The 11,900-nt window shown below is 36.4% G+C and overlaps 1 protein-coding gene across 2 annotated transcripts; it reads left to right on the top strand.

The window, feature by feature from the left end:
• Positions 1 to 4,714: 4,714 nt before the first annotated feature.
• Positions 4,715 to 9,822, top strand: LOC113334397 (chromatin modification-related protein MEAF6-like). Of its 2 annotated transcripts, none has more exons than XM_026580657.1 (7): positions 4,715 to 4,875; positions 4,957 to 5,051; positions 6,253 to 6,353; positions 7,844 to 7,913; positions 8,928 to 8,955; positions 9,041 to 9,095; positions 9,388 to 9,491. In XM_026580657.1, exons 1-7 carry the CDS (start codon positions 4,863 to 4,865, stop codon positions 9,410 to 9,412), a joined length of 387 nt encoding a protein of 128 aa, XP_026436442.1. In that variant the 5' UTR covers positions 4,715 to 4,862; the 3' UTR covers positions 9,413 to 9,491. The 2 variants fall into 2 exon arrangements, with proteins under 2 accessions (XP_026436442.1, XP_026436441.1); XM_026580656.1 differs by having other exon boundaries at positions 4,716 to 4,875; positions 9,488 to 9,822.
• Positions 9,823 to 11,900: the final 2,078 nt, after the last annotated feature.

Raw genomic sequence — 11,900 nt, 5'->3', positions numbered from 1 at the left:
GCTGGCATGCCGTTGGCACGGTGGTGCGGCTGGCATGGTTGGCATGCCTTTGGCGCGGAGGTGTGGTTGGCATGGTTGGCATGCCGTTGGCACGGTGGTGCGGCTGGTATGGTTGGTATGCCTTTGGCGCGGAGGTGTGGCTGGCATGGTTGGTTTTCCGTTGGCACGGTGGTGCGGCTGGCATGGTTGGCATGCCTTTGGAGCGGAGATGTGGCTGGTATGCCATTGGCACGGTGGTGCGGCTGGCATGGTTGGCATGCCTTTGGCGCGGAGGTGTGGCTGGCATGCCGTTGGCACGGTGGTGCGGATGGCATGCCTTTGGCGCGGAGGTGTGGCTGGTGTTGTTGGCATGCCGTTGGCACGGTGGTGCGGCTGGCATGGTTGCATGCCTTTGACGCAGGGGTGTGGTTGGCATGCCGTTGGCACACTTGGCTAGCATGCGCGGCTGGCATGTGCGGAGACAATTCTAGTCGATACTTGAGGGTTCTGTCGTGGAACATAGCATATAGATATATAAAAAAAGGTACCTTGGTAAATTTCTCGTAGACGTATTGAAAGGCTCAATAAATGCGCTGGTGGAGATATTGGTACTCACGGCTCCGTTTCCTTACAGAGCGACGTCCTGCCAGACTAAGGTTTTATGCTTTTAACCCTAAGCTAAAAACCACCATCAACAGTGACCTAACTCAGTTGAATTCCCGGACTTGGACTTTTCAGCCGGTATGCATACGGGTATGCATACAAAGTTCCTGGACTTCAACTATCAAACCAGTACGCATACGGGTATGTTCCCAGACTTTGAATAACTTGCAACAGTTAGCATACAAGTACGCATGTTGTGCTATATCCAATCAATGGTTAATCATTCTAAACTCCATATTAATCATTGAAACATTCTTGGAAGACGAGAATAGTTGTCTCACACAACTATTATCTTCAAAGCAATTTTAAAGTGATCAATAGATCAATGCGAAACATTCCGAGTCTATATCAAATGACGGTCTCACACAAATAATGTAAGATGTTACCATGCGATTTTCACATGATCATCTTTTGACTTTCGTCAAGAATAAAGATGAACTTGATTAAAGCGAAAGCTTACCAGCATATATTTCGAGAAATATGTAAGCGAGTTAAACTCAGCTCGAAATATCATATGTGTATAATATAAAATCTATATAGCTATACGAATTTTGTCTCAATCGGAGATAGAATAGAAATAGACTTCTAAGTGATAGATGAGTTCAAGTCTCCATATACCTTTTGTTGATGAATTTCCACAATCTCCCCTTAGTAGTTGTTCATCTTCAATCGATGAACGTCGTGAAGTCTAAAGCTCAACTACACATTATATCCTAATCCGAGACATAACTATAAGTAAACTAGAAATCAAGACTTATAGTTTTGGAAACTACACTTGACAAACAAGCTCGAGATAGCAACACTTGCGAGTTCGACCGAGCAGTGCTCTAACAGTGGAAGTGAAAGAAAGAGTTTGTTAATTTGTTCTAGGCATATGATTGTACCAGAAAGTTTTACTCCAAATAAAGTGTTGGATACTCATGTAGTACGTGAAGGTGATGAAGACATTGACATGGATACAACTCCTGGACGTTTGTTTAACCAATTTCCAACTGAGACTATGACTCCTGGTAGTGGTGTGAACGCTGAAGCAGTTAGGAAAACGACTCTGTTTACCCCAATTTCCTCAAGCACATCAATATTTCAACCATTTCAAGCTCAACCTCACCCAATTCAAAATTTGTATCATGCCCCCCTACGCGAACCTGTTGCTTTTCAAGGTTATGGCGATTCTGAAGAGACTCAACCACCAAGTCAGTCTCAATCCGGCACAGTCACTGATATGTTGAACAACACTCTTGATCCAGAAAGCACGTGCAATTGGATCTTCGGTCAGGAAGGAAATGGTCAGGGAAATGAGTAGTTTATGAATGTAATTTAATTTAAAATATTTCTAATGTATCTTCTTCTTTTTTTAATTAATGAAAACTATCTTTAGATTAGTGTTCAAATCGAAACTAGTTTCACATTTCATTAAATTCCAATATTTAATTGCATTACATAATACTTAATGAAAATTAAATGTCTGCACGTGAATCTTGTAGAGTTCATAGCATTCGCCATGATTAAACCATCTTTTGTTGCCTTCAGCAAATTCGATATGATCTCGGAGATCAAAATTTATTAAACTTCGCAAGAACATGGGTAGTATCTTTTACATAGAAGGCAAGCGAGCAACAAGCTGCGCCGCAATCCCTTTTTGGATTGTAAAACCTATCCTTTTAAAACAAACTCCATCGAACCGGGAGTCATGACATTACTGTGCATGACTTTCTGAACTCTCTTGAGAAGTCCAACCGCCTCTGGAGCCAAAAAACCGAAAGTGTCAAAAGCAAAGGGGATAAAAGCATGTCCATTATCAATACACGCTTTCTCATGCTTTGCTATCTTAGTTTTTAGTTAACCCAGGATGATTGATAACCCAGGATGATCCCCTTTTATCATCCAAATAATTTTTGCAAACTTTCTCATTTCGTTATTGATGAAACAATAACGAGTTTGAAGATACTCTTTTGTTCTTCTTGAATTTACATGACTTAACGTCATAAACTTTTGAAACACAATGTTCCATAAATTAAAAGTCGTTAGATTGCAATCCCCATTGCTTGCTACTGAAATCCAACATCGAATTAGAGAAACATCTTCTTCTCGAGTGAAGCGAGCGCTACCCACTTCGTTTATGCAAGCACTAGGCATGTTGTAATGAATTTGAAGTTGAGATGGTGAGAGTTGAAATGAATTTGAATTTGGGTATTTATAGGGGGTGAACTTCTGGCCGTTGGATGAGGAACTGCTGAACGATGATCTAATCCGCGGGAGACAACATGACTATCACTGGCGCTATAATAACCAACGAGCAATATTAAGACCATATAGCGATGGACATTCTGTCACTCGCTGGAAACTCCATCATTTATGCCTAAATGGTATATTTGACACTTCGGCACATAAGTGTCACTTTTACACCCAGTTATTTGACATGCGCGTAGGACTAGGCCTAGCAGTGGCTGGTTCCGAGGCCTTGTGAAGGGACCCATAATACAGTAGAACCTCCATATATTGATACTCCATCTATTAATAACCTCTACATATTAATAAAAAAATCTATGGTCCAAACTTAGGCCAGTTATAAATAGTAATAACCTCTACAGTTTAATATTAATGGTTTTTTTCGGTCACGCTTTAAGAAATTCACCTCTATATATCAATAACTGACAATATATTGAAACAATACAGATCTTGTCATACGAATTTTATCATTCATATAAGCCCCTTTCCTGACATCGGATGATATTTTGATTTGTTGGAAAGAAACAAAATTGAAGATTTATCTTCTACTACACGTAACAGTACTATTTATAGTTGTCGAAAACATCAATAATTCCTTACTAGCATAATAAGTTCCTAGATACGCACATTTATTTGTGTACGAAGCAATAAAAATATATGTACATCATCTAGTACGATTATAAATACATTGAATATTCAGTGAACTTAAAATTCTATATCCTCACTATCTCTTTATATTAATAACCTCCATATATTAATAATTTTATGAATGTCCAAAAATATTAAGGTAGAGATTAATATAGAGAGGTTCTACTATATCGGTTACTTTTCTTAGTGGATGTTTAGGTTGTCTGAGAGCGTCCACAATGGTGCGATCAAAACCAAAGATCAAAGATCAAAAACCACGATCAAATTTGAGTTTAGTCAGTAGTGTGACGCAACGATAAACGAGTATATTTAGTCGAGCGAAGATATAATCAACGTCTGATAGTGGAGCGTTGATATAGTAAACGCCGGTTTGGGGCGTTGATATAGTAAACGTCGGATATGGGGCGTTGATATAGCAAACGTTTTATGTGGGGCGTTTATATAGTTTACGCCTGGAATAGGGGCGTTGATATAATCCACGCCGGATGGGGCGTTGATATAATCCACGCCGGGACAGGGGCGTTGATATAATCTCCGCACTCCCATCTATCGTTTTGCAGTTAGTCAAAATTGTTAAAAGTTAAATCGAATCAAGACCAGCAAGTTAGTAATTGGCTAGTCTGTACTTTAACTACTAGTGGAGCTATTGTATACAGTGATACAATTGTACGGGTTTTAGTACTTCTAAACTAGACATGGTATATACTAAAGTCAATTAACTGCTAACTAGCTATATTCTTTATCTTGAGCACATGTATAAAGCATTAACAAAAATGTACTTAAGGTATAATGCATGCCTTAATGGGACGAACATTATACTCACGCCTGTTATCAGGCGGACATTATACTAACACCCGATCGGGCGTATATTATAGGTTCGCCTAGCTACGGCGTATATTATACAACCGCCTGATCTTGGGACGAGAATTATACCACCGCTTCAGATGAAGCGTGCATTATATAAACGCCTGTTAACGGACGAAGATTATAACTTCGCTCGACCAAATTTGGTTTTGGTCGTTTCTCCAGACCAAATATAGTCTCAAATTTGGGTTTAGTCTGGTATATGATCTTTAGTCTGTTCGACTGTGTCACGTATCTGGACCATATATTTGGGTTTAGTCGCCCATTGCAGTTGCTCTGAGAGTGCATCCAAAGAATCCAAATACCCCCTCAACCTAATATAGCAACTTTTCTTAGTCGATGTTTAGGTTGTCTGAGAGTGCATCTAAAGAATCCAAACACCCCCTAAACCTAACAAAGGAGAACATTTCTCCCCGCAGAAATTAGCCCCTTTTACGTTTCTCTTTTACCTTAATTTTTATTTCTAAGATTCAAACATCATGGAGACTGAAGGTACTTCCTAATGAACCCCAACTCATGCCGTTTGTTTTTTAAGTATAGGTTTGAACCTTTTTTTTTTGTGTGTGTCTTCAGGACAGAGAAGCTCGTCGAATCCTTCACAAGTCCTGACATCTCTGATGAGTAAAAGAGAGAAACTTCAAGAAGAGCTAAGAGGCATCGAGAAGCAGGTAATTTATGATTATTTTTTTTTTTGTTTTCTATTAACGGGTTTGAGATTAGAATATATCATCGCTTTAATAAGGCATAACTATACATAATTTTCAATTTCACGCCAATTGGTTGATCAAATGATAATTAGGTTAACCTTGAGATTATGTTGTCTGATGTTCTTCATTTTGTTCCGTTGTTCTTTTGTTTGTTTGCTTGTTTCCATTCTCACAGTTGTGCATGTAATTAAATTGCTGAGCAATCAGTATTGGTACCCCTTTAAGTTATTTGTCTCCTTCAATGGTTGATATAATAGACTTCAGGGAAGTGTTGGCTGAGCGACAGGTCTTTCTGTTAAGCCACCGACTTCTTAAATACAAGCTTTTGTATCAAAAAATGATCCAATCTCTTAATCGCTTAAGAAGTTAAAATGAGAAAGCTCCCGCATACGAGAAAGGCATTCGATTAATGAAATAAAACCTACTTTACTTGTTAGGAAGATGATTGATGAAGGAATGAGTACCAGAATCCACTTATTCACGAAGTGATCTTGTGTCCTTGATGTTTTTGAAATCAATACTCAATTGCCTTTTAGTTCTTCTGCTATGCCCTATCATGAGTTTGTCAACTCATTTGATTTTTTTTTTGGTCTCATGAATGTGCTTTTGGGTACTGGGGGAAAGTGTTTCATTTAGTTTATTAGGTGTCAAAATTTAAAAGGTTAACTATAACTTTCATTGCTTGTGCTGAAATAGTGGTTTAATCAATTCCCATGACCAGCAATTATATTTCGCAAGTTGATAAGTTGGCAGAAGTTATATTTTTGTGTTGTTATATCTTATGTAGAGTATGGTTGAATCTTGTTTAGGTGCTTATATTTCAGATGACAGCTATGGTGTTCTCAAATAGTCATTTTGCCTATCTCATTTTCAAGTTTCTGTTCATTGTTTCATTATATGTGAATAACTAAACCCGGTTTCCCAGATACCTAAGTTCAATTGTTGAATTATCCTCTGACAACTTCAACCCAGCATCACATTTCTCCTTTTCCATTCTCTCTTCAAGACGCCGTCCTTACAGTTTTCACACTTCCTAGTTCTTAGGCTTCTTAAGGAGATAGAAATCTGCCTGGCTTAGCTTGATTGAACCGGTTACACATAGGTCATTCAAAATAATGATTTTTGGTGGTAACTCATTCCTTGATCCATGCTTTCTCTATAGGTGTATGAGCTGGAAACAAGCTATTTGCAAGACTCAAGTCAGGGTGGCAATGTACTGAAAGGTTTTGAAGGGTTCCTATCTTCAACTAAGAGCACCACAAAGTATGTATCTTTTACTTTTTGCGACTAGTTGTTTCACTTTAACGCTACCATAGGTGGGGGATTTTTATAATTTTGGTGGTGCGAATCGTGTGATTACGAAGAAGTAAATATTTGTGTGTATCTTAAATCCTTCCCTAATATAAATTAGAATACAGGTCCTCAATCTGCATAGTTAAGGCCTTATGTTTCTCCACAAGAACATTAGAGATTGATTACGAAATTTCAACTTGTTTATTATTTTATTTTTAATAGGCAACGGTGGGACATTTTTGCATGTTAGTGTAAATAGGCTTGAGTTTCTTGTAACATTAGCCTTTTGTGGGGGAAAACATGGGATGCTGAGATTGATAATTTCGTTTTTCATGGCCATGGGGTCAAAGAGGTCAAGTGATATAAAGTCTCAACACTTTTTTGGATTTGACTGTCAGTGTTCTTAATGGTTACCACATTGATTATCGACCCTAAGTTAACTTTATGAAAAAGATAATTTTATTTGTAATAATGTTGGTATGTTCATTTACTGGATATTTGCAATGGTTGTAAGCTTGTGATTCATGATACTTAAAGAGAAGTTGTGTGTATGGCCTAATATTTAAGAAACAAGGCCTAGATATTTGCGCCTATTAGATGGATATTACTGCCTTCGTATTTAAGGCAGTCATATTACTCTATTTGATGTGTAAATAGTGATAAGCTAGCTAATGAAGATTCTGGTAATCGTGCATTAGTAGAGGTGGCTAGAGAATTCTGGATTTTTCGTGTTGGAATGTATGCAACATTTCCAGACTAGCCTATGAAACTATCAACTATACCTTAGTTCTTATGGGAAAAAAACTATACCTTAGTTGTTAGTACCTTAACAGTCAGATAGTTGAAATCATGAATAGTGGAAGAAAAAACCAAGAAATTTTTTCTAGATAAATATGCTATGAAGCAATAACATACTGAACAGAAACGAAGCTGGCTTTGTATTTCAACCTGAATTAATTAAACCTCGAGTCTCTAATATACTCCTACGTAGAAGGTTTCTGGAGTGGTTGATTCGCAGGGCACTGTGTTTTCCCACACATAAGTACGTGTGGGTGATGCACATGTAGTGATCAGAAAACTTCACCCTCTCTGTTTCTCTGGATACAGGCGTTTATGTTTTTCTCTTCTGAAATAGCTTGTTGCTAGTAAATATTTATTTCTGTAATTTTTCCGGGACCAAAGAACTATCCAGAATAGGGCTATATGAACAGTCTGCAGTCCTGCATGTTGCAGCATTGTTTTCTTTTTATACCAACAAATATATTTGGTGTAAGCCTAAAACCATTTACAAAATTGCACACAACTTTATACCATGATTATCATATCAATATGTGTGTGTTTTGCGACATATTTTATTTTGTGATGTAGCTTTTATTGAATGTGGTAATCTGTTCATGATTTTAGAGAACCGTAGTTTTATTAAACATAAGTAATATAGTTATGTAGAATTGGGACTGCAGTCTAAAGCGCTCCAGGAAGTTCCAGCCTGAGGATCGGCTGTTCTCGCTATCATCTGTTACATCACCAGCAGTAAGTATATTTATTTCAAATTTACTTAAAAATTGAAATTTTCTTATAGTGTTATACCATTATTGCTTGAGCCTTGTGCTTTAATACTCTGCCTTAGTTGACTACATTCTGAGGTAAAAGTATTAATTCGATGCAGCAATACACTGTATCATTGACAAGACACAAAAACCAGACTCTAGCTTAGCTTATGGAAATTGATACTGAAGTTCTGCAGTAGGCCAGACATGCAGGTGTCTGTAGGAAAGAAGAGTAAAATACTGAAACAATGACTAACCTTCCTTTGTCGGTATGACCAGCCAATTTTGAAACCCAAAACTGATTTCATCGCGAAGGACTTTGGACTTAAGCTGCTGACTTAAGTCTTAGAGACAGTAGAACATTTATTTGTAAATTTTTTCCATTTGTTTCCAAGATTTATAGAGGTGAATTTGGAAAGTCCAAGTCGTTTTAAGAAAGAAAATTCTGCTTCGGCCTTCCTTTTTATAAGAAGTAGGGTCTGAAGCCTCCTGGATAAATATGATGGAATTGTTGCCAAGATTTCAGAAAATGCACTATATGAATTCATGTTCAATGAACATCCGAGGAGAACAGTATAGTCTATGGCGCCATATAGTAATATGCTTGCAACCACTTAGACCCTATGATCAAGGGGAGCCAGAAGTTGTAGCAAGCTGCATATCGTGGGCGCACTGTTTAGGCATGGTTTATTAAATTAAGCTCGCAACCAAAAGACCAAAGTACATGAGGGGATCAAAGAAATGAAATCTTAATTTTTTATTCGATAAACAGATACCACATACCAATAACAAAAAATTGTTCACTTGGCATATGTTAATTTTTCTTTCAGACATTTATCTTTCTTCTCCAGTCTACGCTTATTATAAGTGAAACTCGCTTCCAGAGTGAGCTATTTCACAAGATATCAATTCTCTTTGCTTTAGTAGGTAAAGTAAAACATATTGGGAACCAGCATTGCTGTCTGTATACTTAACGCCATGGGTTATTTATTTGCAGGTTGAAGAACATATGGTTGGACGAGATGGTGAGCCCATAATACCTGTGATTTAAGCATTACAGTTTGTGGGAATGGTCTGACTTTTCTTCCCACGTTTTTGTGTTTGTGACAGATGGAAGGTCAGATTTTGGTCTAGGCCGGTCAAAAGGCGCTGGTGCAAATGGACAGTAAGTACATTCTCTTAATATAGGCGAATGTTTTATTCTATTGTCCGGATCTCAAAATAAAATGTTGAAACACTGTTCTAGTATCTTCTCGTGAGTTTTTTTATTACAATGTTTAATTCTCTTAAAATCCTGTTGGAAGTTGGAACACAACATAGCTACAGACAATTGACTTGGCACTTCATATGTTTAATATTGGTAACGTCAGAAGGATGTGGAGTTGGTTGACTAAGTTGCCATCCACCCATCCGCCTTATGGTGTGCTCTTATTGGGTTTTATTGTTTCAATTTTCAGGAAATATTTCTTTTTGTATATATAAGAAGAAAGATGTTAGTGTCACAGGTTTTTTGTACAAATGTGCTGATTAATGCTAAACACGAGAGTCATTCTGCAGGGGAAAACCGAAGAAGGGTGGTGGGAGAAATACACCCAGAGATATAAGGAGAATCAGGCCATCAAGTGAACATGATATGGACGACGAAGATGATCTAGATTTGAGCTTGAGATGATTGACTGAGTGTTTCTAGTTGCCATTCTATAGGTACTTCACTCTCCAGTCAAACCTTCAGATATTCTAACCGTTACAGCTTGAAAATATCCTTGTATTCATTAAATTATTAGTAAACATCAGGTTTTTTACTACTAGAATGATCTCACTTGGATTGGAACTGCAATCCTTGGATTTGTTGTTTCATTCGTATTTAAGGAATGGCTTTCTTTGTCTTAAAATGTCTAGGCATAGAATTATATTACGACGACATGTGAAGGGGTGCAAATGTCAGCTATAAAGAGCGATTAGCCATGCACGAACAGCGTCAAGCATCCACACAGACAAAATTAGTCGAACCTCTGGGGTCAAGTATAACCTCACAGACAAAATTAGTCGAACCTCTGGGGTCAAGTATAAGAATCACCTTGATGCAGATTACCACTTGGTTTCTTATAATTCAGAATTTTGTTCTTAACTTGGCCCCAGGGCGCCTTTTAGTCCCTGACTTTGATACAACCAACTTGTAAGCAGCTTGCTTGGTGTAGACTTTTTGTTTAGCTGCGACACACCGGCATTTACTATGATGCTTCTTGCAGATATCCAAATGGCTATTTAACTTATTTCAAGTAAACTCAGTGGTCTTCGTCAATATAATCATTAAGTGACTCAGAATTCTCTATATAAAAATAGAGTTTTTCGAGCGACGTGGTTAATCGGAGCTTCTGGTTGATTCTGGTCCCACGTTACTTTTTTGTTTTGCTAGTATTATAATATTTTAGCGAACAATATTTTTCCCACAATATATTTTTTCGACCAATCACAATGAACAAAATAAGTACCTAGAATAAATATGATAAAATCTTATAACATTCCGAAAATAGATAAGAAAATATGCTATATGCAATCATAAAAAAATTATCGTCATCATGATTTCATCAAAAGAAACATGTATTGTTCATCATGATTTTATCATAAAATTAAATCAATCACATAAAAACAATAATAATAATAATATCCAATGTCCGGTTACAATATTGTATAATTAAACTGTTGATAATTAAACTATCTTTAATTACAATTCAATTGAAACTAAGAAATCAATAATCAAAATTTACAAATAAAATACAAAATGAAAAAAGGTGGATGCTAACCTGTAAATAGAAACGTGCTTCTTTCTTTTGTACTTTTTTTATTAATAATCCTGCCCAATATTCAAAATACATAATCATTAATATAAAATCGTGGAGGTATTAGTACATGACTAAAGCAAACATAAGAACCAAGAAAAAAAAAAGTAAAGCTAGGAACGAAGAAAAAAAATTAGTAAAAAGTGTAATCGACAAAAATGAATGAGATTTCAATATTATTTGTGTTAATTTAATGTTCATTTCATCAAAATATAGTTCATTTCCCTTTTTCTATTGGGTAAATATGGAAAATTTGGTATGTGTTCCAAAGGAAGGTTAATTTAAGGTAAAATAACATTAATAAAAAACTAACAGAATAGGTAAGCCCGTGATTTTCATTGCTTGAGCTTTCTAAAATTAACACGATAGGTAAATGCATCAAGCAAAAAATATAAAAATCTTAAATGATCTTTTAGATATTGTGTAATAATTTTTCGAAACAATTTTTTTTTATTTATGGGTTTTTTATTTATGGGTAATTTGTCTCTTTATATAAAGCATTGAGCATAAGCCAGGCCCCATCTTTCGACGTCGCCTTTCTCTTCTAATGGAGGTATTTTTTCTTTTTCTTCTTTTCTCCGATTTGTTATTTGATTCACGGGTTGTTGTTTCTTTGCAGCCGTTGAATGTTATTTTAATGGGAATCTCTGATAGATTTTAGCATGGATGAAATCGGTGAATCAACATATCTTCAAAATCTTCTTATATAAGATCCATGTAAAACTGAAAAAGTCATACCCGATTAAAAGTTGTTTCCCTTTTTTTTCTTTTGTTTTTCACCTTTTTTACTGAGCAAGAAAACGGAAAATGGGTCATTTGTCCAAATATTTTTAAAATATGATTCTAATGGACGAGTAAAAATTATTACGAGGGAAATGGACAAAAAAAAGATAGGAAGGATGAAACTGGATTCATCCTGGCTTAAACTTAAAAAATAGTGAGGGTGAAACTGGATGCATCCTGATGTAAATTAGAACTGAGAAAAAAGTATTTGAAAATGGGTAGGATGAAACTGTTTACATCCTGGCTATTTTAACATTTTTGTACATTTAAACAGTATCAAAACCTAGATGTCTTTTTCATCCAGAAATTGTTGATTTTGGTCTTTTTAACCAATTTTGTGGCAAGAA

Source organism: Papaver somniferum, unplaced genomic scaffold (assembly GCF_003573695.1).
Source record: "Papaver somniferum cultivar HN1 unplaced genomic scaffold, ASM357369v1 unplaced-scaffold_137, whole genome shotgun sequence".
Lineage (NCBI taxonomy): Eukaryota > Viridiplantae > Streptophyta > Magnoliopsida > Ranunculales > Papaveraceae > Papaver > Papaver somniferum.
Note: the sequence above shows the minus strand (reverse complement) of the source record. Positions and strands in the feature narration are given on the sequence as shown.

Bases quoted from the DNA above. Each gene is read 5' to 3' on its own strand.
- LOC113334397 (XM_026580656.1), top strand. The intron at 6,354-7,843 runs GTATGTATCTTT...TTGGGACTGCAG, and splicing joins TCAACTAAGAGCACCACAAA to TCTAAAGCGCTCCAGGAAGT. The intron at 9,096-9,487 runs GTAAGTACATTC...GTCATTCTGCAG, and splicing joins GGCGCTGGTGCAAATGGACA to GGGAAAACCGAAGAAGGGTG.